This window comes from Peromyscus maniculatus, chromosome 9, assembly GCF_049852395.1.
Source record: "Peromyscus maniculatus bairdii isolate BWxNUB_F1_BW_parent chromosome 9, HU_Pman_BW_mat_3.1, whole genome shotgun sequence".
Taxonomy (NCBI): Eukaryota; Metazoa; Chordata; class Mammalia; order Rodentia; family Cricetidae; genus Peromyscus; species Peromyscus maniculatus.
The window spans coordinates 26588509-26604870 of NC_134860.1; the positions used below are offsets into that span (position 1 = coordinate 26588509).

The window sequence follows — 16362 nt, forward strand, 5'->3', positions numbered from 1 at the left end:
GTGCTGCGAGGGAACCACCCATATAAGCATTCTTGAGTTTTAAGAGCAATTAAGATAATGAGCCTAAATCTAAGTATATGGTAATACTACCTTGCTTGCTGGAGCCCCACTGGAGCATGTACCATTCCTTAGATGGAGGTATGCAAAGATCCTCAAGAGCACTAAACTGCAGTCCAAGATGGCAAGAGGAAACAGACATGTCAACTCACCTGTCACAAGAGGAAACTGAAGTTCAGAGATTAAACAGTCCCACCAGCACATGACAACTATTTAAAAATGGAGGCCAGATGCTGGCCACTTGGCTTAATTGGTGAAGAGCTGGCCATACAAGTGTAAGGACCCGGGTCTAGATCCCCATTACACACGTGAAAGCCAGACACTGTCAGTGCTGGCAGGCAGTGAGAGGAGGATCTGAGGCTGACTGGCCAGCCAGTCGTGCTGACTCAGTGAGTTCCAGATTCAGTGAGAGACCTTGGACCTTGCCTCAAAACAACTAATGTTGAGAGCCGCTGAGGAAGATGCCCAACGTCAACCTCTGGCTTTCATCTGCATACACATGCAAACACACACACACACATGCAAACACACACACACATGCAAACACACACATGCAAACACACACACACATGCAAACACACACACGCAAACACACACACGCAAACACACACACACATGCAAACACACACACACATGCAAACACACACACACATGCAAGCACACAGACACATACACACACACACACATGCAAACACACACACGCAAACACACACATGCAAACACACACACACATGCAAACACATACATGCAAACACACACACACATGCAAGCACACAGACACATATACACACACAAGCACACATGCAAACACACAAACAGACACTTGTACACACAAACACATATGCAAACACGAACATACACACACAAACACACATGCAAATACAAACACACACACACACACACACACACACACACCTCCAAGCCACTCGCATTCCAGTTCTGAATCATTCTCCATGTGGACTAGGAGAAGGAAAAGACAAAAAGAAGGGGAAAGAAGTTTTATTGTTATGGTTATTGTTAAAAAAGGGAAAACACTGATTTTACTCATGGTTTTCTATAAGCCTGCTTTAGACTGTCAGGAGAAAAGGAGGCGTTATCTAGCTGTGCTCTCAGCCAGCAGCTACCTTCACAGAGGCCCTGTGACAGGTGAGAGACAGGGAGCCTGTGTCCAGGTTTCCCCAGAGGGCCAGATTGCCTCTTCAGACCATCTCCTGAGTAGCCAGAAAAGTAAAACAGGTCAACAGCAAAGTACTCAAGAGGCTCAAACAACTGAAGAGTATGACACTTGAAATCCATGCCATATTTTTAACAGCTATAAAAGCGCCCCCGTCTTTCCAAGCTGAGTGACCCGGGTTGTACCGTCACAACTGACTAGCAGTAACTGACTGAGGCGAACCGGCAAAGTAAGGCCTGGCTGGTTTTTCAGCTTACAGCCTCTGCCGAGAAATCCGAGAGCAAGAATCTGATGCTAGCCAAGCTGCCTGATCTATCTGTTAAAATTGGGAGGCAGGGGGTGGATGTGGCTCATGAAGATGTAACAGGATGAGCAATTCAAGCACCCCCCACACTTGCTTCTTCCTGAATTAAATCGCCCCGGGACTCACCGTGTAGAGAGGAGGGCAGTATCCAGGGGAAAAGGCAGAGGAGGGCTGTCCAGTTGTTACAAGGGTCTTTCCACCAGGAGGGACCCCAAGGAGGAACAAGTGCAAGACACTTGCTTGTCGTGGACCACAAGTAGCACATTCACACCCCCAAACAGCCAGCTCCCCCTTCCCCCAAGCTCCATTGTCCTGACGATCCTGAAGCAAAAGAAAGTCCATAGGTCATGCCCCAAGCCCAAATTCTCAGCTCTTCCCCAAGGGTGAATCTGAGGCAGCTAAGACAGCAAGGAGCGCTCTTGTGGATCATCTAACATAATTTCTTCACACACAATGTCTTTTCCAAAAGCCTTTGCTTTATCATCTTAATGGAGCAATCAGTCTGTAAAAACCTGATTCTTCAAATTGCCTTCTAGAGACATGGCTTCTGTGTGTCTTGGGCATAAACAACACATCTTATTCAGACACTGACCACTCACTACTCCTCTGCAAAAATGTCAGAGGTTTTAAAAATCCCACACTAGGAAGGGTAGAACTGACAAGCTATGCATTTTTGTTCAAATGATAGCAGTAATCACTGAGAAGTCAGGGTGTTAAAGTCACACTGCTACCACAAACCAAGCTCACAGGCATACCCTGAGCATGGGAGGGAAAAAAAAAACCTCCCTGGGATAGAGGCCACATAGGAAAATATGATTCAAATACCCTCTCAAGTCAGAAATCAGTTTTCCCTTTGCCCTGATTGTTTTGCTGGTTCCTGGCAGGTCCCTGTATCCCAGTAAAATGGTGCATGTGAAGAGATAAATAAAATCTTGCTTGATTTTGCTCTGAGATTCCCTCTAATTGTAGTCTAGATAGCAGGAGAGCGAGTGATTTAGAGTGAGCTGATCTCTCCCAGGACAGACCTTCATTCCTGCCTCTTTAGGATTTTCTTGGTGGCACTCGAGCTGCACTCCCTGAGTTATTTTGCCAGCTAAGGATAGTCTATTTTAGTTACACATGTTGAGATTAATTAGTTAGCCCTTAGGAGGTTTTGCCTACAGCCTTCACCCTGCATGGAAAAGTGTGAATACAAGGAGACTATTAACTCACAATAAGTGGCAGACCGCAGCCCTCACAGGGCAGTTTCTGTTTGTCTGTTTCATAAGCTTTGCTAATGGAGTATGTGCCCCACAAGGCAACATCCTTGCCTATTCAGCACTAAATTCCCATTTAAGTTACTCTCCTGGTTTCAATCTTTAAAAAAAAAAAAAAAAAAAACTTTTAATTTTGGAGGGTTGGGAATCAAACCTTTCGTGACACCAAATTGGCAATGAAAATTTGGAAGGGAATGACACAAATATTGTCACTCTGCTGAAAACCAGCATAAGCCTTTTTCTAGATAATTCCAATAAGCACTGAGAAATTGCTCTAGACACAACCACTGGAATGGCAGAATCTATTACAAAGCCGCAAAGCTATCTAGCCCGCTCTCAGCAAAGACCCGATCTGCTTTCAGTGTTTGGTGAACTGCAGGCGAAGTTACGATCTCATGCATAGTTGTAAAGAGCAACACGGAGGCACTGGAACTGTGATCATTTGATAAACATATTGATGCCAATATATTTTTGCCTAAATGCAGTAAAACTCACCAGTAAGTGATGCAAGTTGACAATGGGGGGTGGGTCAAAGACTATCTTTGGGACATTGGTGGGGGGCAGCAGGGAGGCAGCTGATGTTCACAATGCCTAGTGAATCCTGTGAATCTGAAATGTCAAAAAAAAATGTGATGTGTTTCTCTAAATTGTGTCTCTCTCTACATGTGTAAATGAACAGACGCAGATAGAGCTCAAAAGCACGGCATGGATGAATTTATCTCTTCCAACCCCTGTAACTTTGACCACGCTTCCCTCTTTGAGACGGTGCAGAGGCTGACTTTGGATCACAGACTTAATGATTCCTATTCTTGCCTGGCAAGTATATTCTTTGATCTACAGCAATTGAAACATGACATTTTTAAAAAATCAAATATCCCTCTACCTTTATGCCAGAGTTCTCCCTGCTCCTGTACAAAATCCCTTTATCAATTATAAACACGTCTCCAATTTTCTGCGTGGTGATAGTTTTATTTGCCCAAGAATCAATCTGAGTCAGAGGAAGTGCTCACAAGAGATATAGCCAATTCCCCAGCCACCCAATCTTAGCTCCCCCTTTTCAGCTGCTACGTGAGAAATCTTACTAAAGGGGTGGTTGAGCCTGGCACCTGCTCATGATGAACTTATAAAAATTGCCAGATTGTCATAGAGTTTAAGAAGCCCCACCCTCTCTAGCCTGTACCTGCTACCCCTCGCTCATTAAGGGATGCACTGTTTTTGTGTCACTTTGAGAGATCGAAGCAGTTGCTAATCCACTCACTCCGATCTCCATAAGCCTAATGACTTTGGCTTTGTTTATTTGGGTGAACTTTTTCTCTCATCCTCACAACCTTCTTCACCCTTGAAGAGAAAATTTGAAAGATGCAGTAGATATTTTGAAGCCTAGCTACCCAGCAGGGTATTTACATTCCCTAAAATCTCATTTTAAACCCCGAGTCAAATTAGTTCAGTTTAAGGACTGCTGTTACATATTTATCCAGTTTTTGAAAACACACTTTTGGTTTGCAATTATCAGGCCCGAAGCCATAACAAAGACTTTCATTTCTGTCTGCAGACTATAAATTATGACTTTCTTAAAAGTAAATATTATTAATCCCACTTTATAGACAGGAAAGAAGAGGGAGAAATTATCACATGATTTTGTGTAGAGGGCAGTTCTTGTCCTTGACTTCAAACATAGAAGTTAATGTATTTATGTAACATTAATATTATATAATTAACTGGTATTAGCATAAACCCTTATTCTGAATGATTATTTTAAATTCCCTGTTTTGGTGCTTGAAGATATAATATGTTTTTTTAAGAGGTTAAAATCATCTTAAAAATAGAAGTGGATTCTGCAGGATAATTTATTAATCTATGGCTCATAATAACACATTATCTCATGTTGAGAACCTCTTCATTGGAAACTCTGACTTTACCAAATTGGAAAGAAATACTGTGTTGACTTAAAAAAAATCGCTTACTTTGCATTGCAAGGCCAATTTTCTCAAAAGGATTTCCTATTATTATCTATTTCTAAATACATTTATGAAGATCATGAGGGTGCATATCAACATAATCACCCCTTTTCCATAGGAATTCTGCTCACTTGATGATACTTTGAGATGTATAATTTTTAAGGCTTTTATTTATATCAGTGTTCAAAAACAATTTTTTCATTTTGAAATTCACCATGAAGAATTCATAAATGCCCTCAAAAGATTAAACTAGAAATGAAATTCTGATGCCTGTCTCGCATCAATCACTATAGACTTAAAAATATAGTCTAAAATAAAAATAATAATAATTGTGAGTTAGCCAAAGCAGCTCTCTTCCCTGTTTATATACCTAGATCTATTAATTAAGGCCAGAATTTCAGAAAATAACAAAAATTTAAAGGACCTTATCCCCTATCTCTATATATTCCATTTTTCTCATTATTACAGTCTTTTTTTTTCAGTTGGTTTTGGAGACCGACCAGCAGGGATACATAAATTTTTCTGTGTCTTCGACTCAGTTCCTAATTGATATTTCTTCAACTCTTTTCAAAGCAGCTATTTTGGCATCTACAAAAGACTTGGTGTCATCTGAGTCGTAGAAAATATATTTTAATCTTTCACAGCAGTGTTGTCTCTAAGATTTAGCATTTGGGGTAGCAGATGGAGTGGCAGAGAAGTTGCCTATAGGGGCAGCCCACTGCCTCGACTACTCTCCCGCCCTCCGCAGTAACTTATCATTTGAAAGAGGAAAGATGCCGTCTTCTGTGGATACCTCGCTGCATGTTGTCAGGCGAGATCCTTAGTCCCTAATACACGATTAGAGCCTTTCAAAGGCCTCCCTCCCAAACTCCTTTGGCCTCTCCCTGTTCCACATCCCTCTTTCCTCTGGTCCCTTCTATCCCAAGCTGCAGTAACACTCAAAAAATAACTCAAAAGAGACCCTGAAAGTAAAGTGAAGTTTGTATTTAAAACAGCCCAAATTTCCAATTTAGAAAGCACTACCTAAATTGGTTTATTATTGCTTCAGATAGGACATAAATGAAACAATATGGTTTCATTTTAGACTCTGTCCACATTGACCAGCAATATCAAGTCACCTGACCTTTCTAAGGACCTGTCTTTCGAATTTCACAGCAGAGGCAGTGGTTTCTACCCATCATGCCACTGAACTAGTATCAGAGACTCCATCTGGATTCTCTTTTATAGCAAAGTTTGACTGGTCTCACAATAAGCAAATAAATACAAAATTTTTTTAAAAATTACGGGGGGGGGGCAGGGAAGAGAACTGTAAACCCAGTTGTGAGGAATTCTTCTCTTTTGTTAATCAAATCTGATTTGTCCTTGGAAAACTTGCTCTAACTCTTTGAAGTGCTGTGTTATTATCTTCATTTTAAAGTGTACTGAAAAAATTCTTCTAAGGTGTAAGGATTTACAAAGTTTAGTCTTTATGTAAAACAGCTTCAATTCCCTTTAGGCCAGAGCACCTGCAGCAGACAGAGCTGGACTGGGTCTAGTGTATATGTACTTCAGCGTCCTTATCCAGATTCCCTTGGAGTGGAGAAAGACAAAATGTGCTTGTCCCATCTACCTTACTGGCTTACTGGAAGGTTTAACTGACAGTTTTTGTCAAGCAGAAAACATCTCCCAACCCACAGCACTGATATCACAATTTTCCCTTGCCGGACTCTGCCTTATGTTCACCCCAATTCTCCTCTAAAGTGCATGTTGGAGCCCTGGTAATTCTCTTTTCCTGGAAGCATGCTGTTTTGCTTATACAGCACTACCAACTACAAGGAAATCCCACTTCATCCCTCAACTCGGTTAACTTACCCACCTGCAGAGCAGGAATGACAGAGTTCCAGGATGGTCTGCTGCTAGGGTTAAACAGAGGGCAACCGGCATACCATCAAAAGAGTTATCACTGGCTGTTTTTCAGTCCCTTCCTCCAGCCGCTCCTGCTACTAGCAGCTCTCCAGAAAGCTACTTGTATTTAAAAGAAAGCCTTTCCTTTATTCCCCTACAGGGCTGGTTCAGTCCTGGCCAGGTGTTTGTATTAGATGAGTATTGCGCTCGAAATGGAGTCCGAGGATGTCATCGGCATCTCTGCTACCTTAGAGACTTGCTGGAACGGGCAGAAAACGGTGCCATGATTGACCCCACGCTTCTCCACTACAGCTTTGCCTTCTGCGCATCGCACGTCCACGGTAACAGGTAAGCATGAGTCCAGAGGTACTCCTACCCTGATAAGGAACTTCCAGTGATTTATGACTGTAGTTATCAACCCTAACTCACTACCTATCCCTGTTTACCCAATGGTACATGCTTACACTGAGGAGGGGGTGGGTAACAGTTTCCTTTCCTAGGGGAGCCCCTGAGGTAACTCAGTCTGGTACTAATCATTGCTGGTGTTTTGGTTGTTTGTTTATTGTTTTGTTTTGTTTTTTATCAGTGAGCTCGGTTGGTAATTAAATCCCTTAAACTACAGTTTTCTGATCTATAAAATCTGAATGACAGTATTCTCGTGGGATTGAGGGGATACTTATGAGCATAAAGAATTCAGCTGAACGCCTGGAACTTGGCAAGAAATTGATCACTTTAGGAGTGTTTGATGGTTACCTAGTGTCAGGCTCTGGTTTACACCCTGTATACATGATGAAAAAATAAAAACTAGACACCATACCAGGGAAGATGCATTAAGAACAGGAATTAAATTCTGGGTAGAATTCAATGCGGAGCATGACTCAGATGGAGTGGCAGAATGGCAGGGGGACCTCCCTGAGGGAATGATGGTAAAGCCGGGAACTGAAGCATGTGTAGGAGCTGAGTGGTTCCAGGCAAAAGGAACAGCATGTACTACTGGCCTGCGAAGAAGGAAGCCAAGCAAGCACATTGCTAGAGCTGAAACAAGCTAGGTGAAGCTGGAAGGCAACATGCCGGGAACACTTAGAATACATCCTCAGAGGTGGGAAGAACTTTGGCGATCACAGTCTAACCAACCCCCTCAATTTGTAGGTTTCATAGACAAGACCAGAATGTCAAGTCGCCTGACTCTGTACTAAGAATTCTATTTCTTTAGACTGGAGAGCTCCTGGAGGGGGGAATAATCCATGTTCTGAATAATGCAAAGAAGCAAATAACTTAAGAACGTTGCCATTTGGCTCTAGAGGCATGGAATAAATTTCCACACTGCCACAGCCAGCTTACCATCTCAATGTATGTAGCCGCACGCTAGTATAAAGATAAGTCTACAATATTCCAAAGCATCCCTGCCGACAGCCAGGGGAGGCAGCAGAAGACAGCTGGGTGGCTTTGAAAAACAAGCCTCAGATGAGCAAGTTGTCACTCTGGGGAAATCCACATGGGGAAGAAGCCAGTCCAGGCTACCTGGCTTTGAAGCCAGGGTTGTGTCAGCCCTTACTCATCTTTGCAAGCCCTGAAAGGGGTTTGTTCTGTGCTTTTCCTGTCTCCAGTACTGACAGACTTTTATGAAATGCAACTCTATCATTTAGAGCTGGATAACAATAAAACTGTAGCTTTGAATATTTTAATAGACAATAAGATTATATTCATCTCCTATTGTTATGGCTCCATAGCCCAAGACACGGCCTTTTATTTGCATAAAAGATATTCATGAAGACTCTGATACCTGGGTTGGAGCATGCATAATTCTGATTTTTATAAATATGTACACTTTGATGACTATCTGTTACAGCCTCTTGGATTGAATTCTTTATAGAGGGAGAGAGAGAGAGAGAAGTTGCATTATATTCTCTGGGTTGTCACACTGTATTCTACATATGTTACTGAATAAGAAAGTGTTATAAAATAATGAAATGTTTTTGTAAACTCCCTGGTAAACATCATCATGAATTATGATACACATTGTCTGGGTTTCATATTGTAAGACTGCCACTTGATTCACAGTTAGGTTTATACATCTTGTCGTGGGAACAGTTTTGGATTTCTTATTTTCTTTTCAGTTCTGATTTTCCTTATGCGTTTTGCATCTCTTTTGCTTATTATTTTAGTTTGAATGCATTTGCCTTTGCTTTTTGATGCTTCCTTTTTTTTTCTTTCTTTTTGTTTGCACATGTGTGTATGTACTTTTGATTCTCCTATGGCTGGCCACCCTCTATGCATGCCTCATACAACCACTCCCTCTCAAAAGTCAACAAATGCATGTGTGTCTTAGTGGGCTGCTACCAAACACAGACTTTCAAGGGGGCAAAACTCCACCTTGTCCCGAACCAGAGGCTAAAAAAGATCCACGAAGAGAATCAAAAAAGAGAAAAGAGTCCAAAACCCACCCCAGTCAAGAGCAAAAAAGGTAAGAATCCATGTGTGTATTGATTTGTATTTTCAGCCCCTGTGTCTTGTGCCTATACCTGCATCCACACCACCATGTCCATCTTTGTAAACAACAGGGTTAATGCCTCCCTTAAACCTGTATCCTTTAAAGGCTTTCAAAGGTGCAGTTTTTCATAAAAGATCTTAGAAATGGACAAAATGTGGTATATTGGTAATTTGAGTCAGTTATTTAGTGATTTTCTTAAATATGTGTGTACTTGAAAAACTAGCCTACCAATAAGCAAACAGACCTATGAGTCAGATTGTATTTTTTTTTGTTTCTTTGTCTTTCTGTCTTCATGTCTAGCTAGTGCTCTGATAACTTACAAGTCATTCTTAATAAATAAGCTATGCTTTGTAATTTTAAAATTATGTTCAAGGGCCAAATAAGATGGGTTAATATCAAATAGGCCTATACATTTATTATGGATCTATTTTATTAAGCAAATCCTCCCAATATCCATAATCACTTGTTAAAAAGAAACTCATCTGAATAGTGAGTTATGATAACGCACAAAATAAAGCCCATCACTAAATCAGTGGCTGTCTATGGAAGCAGTTATGCAGCAAGGTCACTTCAAGGCATAAAGTCCTAACCTTCTGTTCATCTTATCCTGTTTCTTGACCTTCAGCAATTCTTTAATTGGAAAAATGGCACCTTAAAGACCACATTTACTCAATATTCCCAATATTTTCATATGTACTTCTACCTTTCCTTGCCTGCAATTCTGGCCAGGCTTGTCCAAGTTACGCAAAGTAACAGGCATGGATCCCATATGCTTCAATGTTCATTTATCCACTACCATTTCTACGCCTTGTATATGCAGTTAACTTATAGAAAGATCCAATGGGCATGGGAGCAGTTTCTTTCTAGAGAATGCAGCAAACTGTCCCTCATAAGATGCATAGCTAATAGTGAACATCAAGGAAAACCAAGTATCACCTGGTCACTCATCTGCCTCCTGGCAGTAAATAAGGGTGGAGGTAAGCCAGAGTTTCTGTTTGTGTTTTTGCTCTGGTGCTCATGTCCACCTGTAAGAAAACTGCAACTTGCTGTCGGGATCAACAAGCTGGAAGGTCTCTGAAGAGGAAGCCACAATGGCAGCTGTCCAGAGTGCTGCTTTTGGACCTCCTATCATCCTCATAGAGCAGAGAGTAAACCGTCCCTGTAGAAAGGCAGCTCTCACTGGACTGAAGCCCATTTTCTAGCATAGAATGAACTACCCAATAGGATCTTTCCTGTGTGTTTGACAGGATTCATCCCAGTGAGTTATATTTTTGGTGAGGTCTGGACATAATTTTCATTGATAGGAAGATATTATTAAATACCCAGTAATGCCCAGGCAGGAATAGGCCCAAATGACAGTAGCATTAAGGTCAAGGACTCTTGTTTTAAATCATGTTCCCAAATGATAGGATTAAATGATTCCTTTTTCCTTGGATTTGTTGTTGTTTCTTTTACATAGACCTGGTGCCTGTGTATAATTTGTGCTGTTCTATGGAAGCAGTGGTTTTCACACTCGGGGGTGCATATGAATCACAAGAAAGTCTGACAAAATACAGAGTACAGGGTACTACCCTCAGATAATTCAGCGTTCTTACATGGAGCCAGGAATATGCACATCCAATATCCCCCTAGCACCCAGGATTCTGTGTTTAGATCACATCTAGTCAAGATAGAGACTCTTTGGTTACTGTACATTTGAACCACTTGTGGCAGGGGAATGAAAATGATTCAGATTCCTGAACCCGATTTGCAGCCAAAAATGTTCTGGGGAATTCCTACCTGAACCTTTCAAAGTTTAATAATGAGACAATTAAACATGATGAATAAAACAGCTCAAGTGCATCTAATACATATCAAACTTTTAGGCTAATTGAATGGATATTAGTCTGGGCCAACTCTTTAGAACTAAATCCATTTTCTCAAAAGAGAGGGGAACTAAAGGAAAATGTGAGTGTTCAGCTGGTTGCATTTGGCGATCATAAAATCCACAGATGCAAATTGCTATATCTTCTCATTTTTAAATCAGCTCCTAAGGTTGCAGTACTTAATTTTCACCATAATATTTTTAGTATTCTTTCTAGATGACATTTAGATTAGCGTCACTTTGGTCACTGTCCCACAGTGACAAGGCAATCAAACAGCGCCGATGATTGCAAGTTGCGTCAATGTTCCTTGGATCCCTTTATTATTGAGATTGGAAATTTTTCTCATTTACATTATTATTTAACATTTCTTGAATGCCACTGCTGCTTTTCACATATGGCCGCATAGAAAGTACATTGTATCAGCAATTAACAAATCCATAATGCCAACCGCCTCAATCCACAGCTCGCTGCATAGATTAATGAGTCTACAGGCAGATGTAAGGGGGCATGAATTCTAAAACATCTCTGAAAATGCATCCAAAGATCTTTTGGGGAGATATGTTTGAAGTCAAGGTTCTGTTCATCCACAGAGCCTTATGCATCCTGTGGGTTCAGAGTTGAACTCCCTCTCCATTTATCCATCATGGTCCCTAAATCATCCACCCACTTGCCCAAGACAGAAGCTGAGCAGCCATCTCGTGAACTCTTCCTTCCCTCACAGCATGTTACAAATTGATTCCTGGCCCAAGCAATGCTCTCAAGTATCTCTCAAGTATTTGCATTACTGTCTCTCTTCAGTGCCGCTGCTATAGCTGAGGTCTCTATCTTCTCTCTCACTGACTACAACAGTTGGCTTATTTGTGGTGTCCTTGCCTCACTCAATTAGTGTCATGTGGTGGTTGTTTTGTTTTAATTGTTTGTTTTTGGTGAATATTTGCCTAGCATTGAGTTATATATAATTTTTCTTTCTTTCAACCCTATCTCTACCTCTTTGCATACAAACACCATTATGTCTAGTACATTTTAATTCTTCTCCCCAGTTAAAAAAAACTGAAATCTACATAAGTAGGTATAGATCTGCCTTACAGAGCTCTGACCACAGTGCTGTACATAGCACACAGGTATGGATGGAGTCTAACAGTGGTCTATGTTCTTGGTCTCATGTTACACACAGAATTGGTGGTGCATTTATGAACATGAACATGACTCTGGTTTGCTTCTAGCTCTGGGTAGGTGTTGGCCTTGTGCATGAATGAAATATCTCTAAATTCTAGACCGCCAACTTTGCCTAACAGGAAGTAATCATAATAGGGAGAGAGTAAATTACAGACAAGTTTCAAATAAAAATAAGCATCCCATTTGGCCAAGGAAAAATTCTCTTTGGACATGTCACCTTCATTTAAACCATTTGACTGTCCCATGAAGGAAGATTGCTCCCTTACGAAGAGCATGAAGTCTTGTGAAGTCTGTGCCAGTGGTAATGCTTACCTAAAATCCCAAGTGTGTCCTCATCCTGGGTTCACTGAAACCACTCGTACAAAACATGTTTGCAGATGTCACACACTTTGAGCATGGATATGATATCGAAAACCACACATATTACTGTTGTGACCACTTTGAAGTCTAACTTAAGGTCTCCAACATCAAATCCATATCTTCTCAATGTTCATCTCAAAATAAAGGAACGTATTTCTTCCTCTCTTATTCCTCCAAGAAAAGAATTTATGAAGTTCTGACTTGGGAAACTTGTTCCTTTCTTGGTGAAATACATGCCTTCCTATATTTTGTTGTTTCTCCAATCGTCTTTGGTTTCTTCGATCATTCAGTACCCAGATCAAGCCTGAGCCACTTTTACTGTTGCCCACATTCCAATGGCACCTGTGTTCCCGGTGACTGCTGGGCAAGGGCAGCTTCTCAGCCAGCCCCTTGCTTGTAACAGGATGGATGAAGCTGCTGTAATGTTGAGTCATGACTTCAGATTCAGATGAACTGCAAACAAGTCGGAGGCCTCGTTGGAATATTTGCCCTCCCCAAGTCTCTTTTTTGAAATTCCCTATTAGCAGACCCAAGAAGCTACAATGCCCACTTGTAATGGTGTAGAAACTACTTGTTTTTCTTCCTGTCTTAACATTTGTGACACAAACACTTTGATATATTTGTTTTAGCAGCGTATCTGAGCCCCAGGGCATCAGGGCATAATTAGAAAAGGGCATGAGCTGGAAGAAAAGGATAGGGAAGGGGTAGGGCTGGCTTTCACAATGAAGCAGTGGCTATGGGATATGAGAGTCCTAATTATAAACTGTAATTAACCTAGGATTATAGAAGCCATTGCAGGAGCTTGCAGGGAGACAGGGGTGTCTCCTTTTAGTGGCTGATGCTTTGGGGCAATCTTAAATTTGTATCCATTAACTGCCAAAAAGAAACAAAGGAAAATATTCTACACTCAAATCAAATTCAGGGATAGCACTCTAAAAATTGTAAGGATGAAGAGTTGTCAGATATTATAAATATATATTTTAAGTCAACATCATCCGAGTATCTGATATAGCTGTCCTATTTAGGGAACATTGCAAGGAATGTCCTGCTCTGGCCCTTTAAGTACTCGTGTTTCTAGGCTGGAACAATTTAGTAGCAAGTAAGATTCAGTTATCATGCTTGTTTAAGGACATTTTCATGGATCCATAATGCGGTCTGCAGGCATGCATCCATTTGGAGAGAGAGAATATATCGTGTTTACAGTGCCTGCACCAGCATATGTGGACATTTGCATTTGGAGATGAAAGTATATTCCTTCTTCAGCTGGAGTTTTACCCCTTGTTGGTACTGATTGGAGGCTGAAAGCTGGTTGTATGCAGATCTGTGGACCAGACGCTCCTTCCTCTTCTGGTGAATTCATATGTTTCTTTTTACACCTGGATTTGGCACTTAATCACCAAATAGATGCACTATCAGAAGACAGCAATCATTGTATGCTTTGAATTAATTTTTCATCCTGACTTTCTTGAAAAGGTATCTCACCTTTTGAAATGTTTTGCAACCCAGATTTCAATGTAAAATGTAGAGCCATGCTTGGGGGATAATTAAATGCTAGAAAGCTGGTGCTTACCTGGGTGTGGTGACAATTTAACTACTTTGGAGAGGTTTGTTGGTTCCTGACAGAAACGGGGGCTTTGACTGGACTGCTTAGGGAATTTACTACAATCCCAGGACATAGCAATACTGAATCAGTTCTCCAACAGGCATTAGTGAATCATCTTTAGCTTGGTAAGGGGAACCGTTTACGTAACTGGTAACATCCGTTTGCATAATTGATGACTGCTGGGCTCGGTGGGTTTGATTTGATACAAAAACAAAATTGGAAAAGGAGAAAGATGCAACTCTGGATGCATGATTATTTGTGACATGGCTCAAGATGGGAGACTGTGAGGAGACTGAAGATGACAGAGCTGGTGTAACCACGGTGACAAGAACTTGAAGAGCAGCCGACATGACATCTTTCCTATCATGCTGCCGAAAATGTCAGCTTTGTGAAGGACAGTGAGAAAATGGTTTGCCGAAAACTTGAAAGGTGGATTCCAGAGATGCCAGCCATGTCAGATGCAATATAGTCTGCTGTGGCTGCAGAGACCCACTTCTGGCTCCAGTGATGGCCTGCAGGTGGGAGAGCTTCCAGTCTTCGGCAAGGCTCCAAAAATGACTACACTTGACCTGCATATTGTCTCAAGTTCCCAGGATTATGATATACAAGAAGTGAGGTTAGCCAGTGTTCAGTTAGGTGAAACCAGAGGCCAGCGGCTGTTTTTCTTTGTGTGTTCCTGTGCTTGCACATGTGTGTGTTCCTAAAGCATCACTTAGAGGTTTCTGTTTAAACCAGAGACATGAAGAAAGAGGGAATGTGTCCTTTGTAAACTTACATATATGAGTACAGAAAAGAAAAGGAAATGGACCTGAGGTATCTCCAGAAGAGTATAAATCAGATCAGAGCCCTGCTTCTGCATTTGAATGACCTGCAAGCTTTCAAAATGCCCATCTAAGCCTCCACTGCAGAACGATTGACTCACAGCTGTCAGAAGCAGAGGTAGAGTCAGGCATCAAGAGTTACTGACCTATGAAAACGATGTGGTCCAGCCCCAGCTGCTGAGAGCAGTGCATTCCACCTGCTTCTTCTCATCTTGCCTTGCTCACTTACTGTTCAAATACAGAGGATCCAGTGCTGAGTGGCAGAGTCTGCTTGGATATGCAGTTTCTGAAAATTGTAAGAGCTGCGTTCAAGGCACTAATAATGGGTAATAGGTCAATCTACTTTTCTTTCTCCCAAGTCCAGGGCAGTTATCAGGACAGCGGATACCTAAAAAGCCAGAACCTGGTGAGGTAGGGGATGCACGGTCATGCCTGAGAAAGGGGGCATCCAGGTCCCTGGACATGCATTCTGCATGAAGACACATCCCAGACTAGAACTTGAATTAAAAGCTTAAAATCCTTCTTTTTCTCTTCTCCTTTATGATTTACAGAGTGTTCAATATTGAGAAATGAAGAAGACGCTGAGCTATTTTATGAAACTTAAAGAACATTTCCCGTGTTCCAGGGCGGGGGGGGGGGGGAGGTTAATAAAAGACTGTCCTCTTTGTGACAGTAGACCCACACCACTAATGTGATTTGTTGGGCAGCCACCCTTGTTTTCCTGAGACAACAGAAACTGCAAATGCCTCTTTTGGAAGGGGAAATCAACTCAGAAAGGGGCAGTGTACCTCTAACAAACTGTCTCTGTTCTCAAATCCATCTCAGTCTTAGGGGAGTTAAAAACCTTGGATCAAAAGCATCCTGTCAAGGGGTTGGTAAAGTGACTGGGCCAATGGAGCACCCTGTGAAAGCCAAGCTGGGCCGGCACTGGGAAAGTGGAGGCACAAGGACTCCCTGGGGCTTGCTGCTTGGCTAATGAGTCCAGCTAAACTGACAAATTCCAGGTTCAGTAAGAGACTCTGTCTCAAAAGATAAAGTGAGCACCACTGAGGGTGACGCTCAACTAGCACCCATCATCCGCATATGTAAAGCCATGCGCCAAAACAAAAGCATCCCTTCAGACACTGGCAGAGCCTCCATTGAGGTTTTGTTTTTATATTGGCTACTGGGGGGGGGTGGGGGGCGTGAGGTATCAATGGTTCTTAGCATGATTCTCAAACCAGTGGCACCACAGAACCCATTAGAAATGCAAATTCCCAGGTCCCATCCCAGACCTACCAATTCAAGAACTCTGGATCGAGCCAGGTGGTCTGGGTTGTCATAAGGCCTCCAAGTGATGCTGGAGCATGGCCATGTTTGAGAACCATAGCCCTGCTAGAAGCACATGTAGCTTCTAAAGAAAATGCAGCTCCT

At 41.8% G+C, this 16362-nt stretch overlaps 1 protein-coding gene across 12 annotated transcripts in view; it reads left to right on the forward strand.

Annotated features, from left to right (window-relative positions):
- Nucleotides 1-16362, forward strand: part of Cadps (calcium dependent secretion activator) — a 440161-nt gene that overhangs the window by 298606 nt on the left and 125193 nt on the right. For 11 of the 12 annotated variants that reach the window (XM_076544497.1, XM_076544503.1, XM_076544498.1 and 8 more), the window contains exons 12-13: nt 3471-3607; nt 6794-6981. In XM_076544497.1, coding sequence (XP_076400612.1) covers nt 3471-3607; nt 6794-6981 — 325 coding nt within the window. Of the gene's footprint in view, nt 1-3470; nt 3608-6793; nt 6982-8938; nt 9098-16362 lie in introns of all 12 variants that reach the window. The other variant, XM_076544508.1, reaches the window with a different exon arrangement.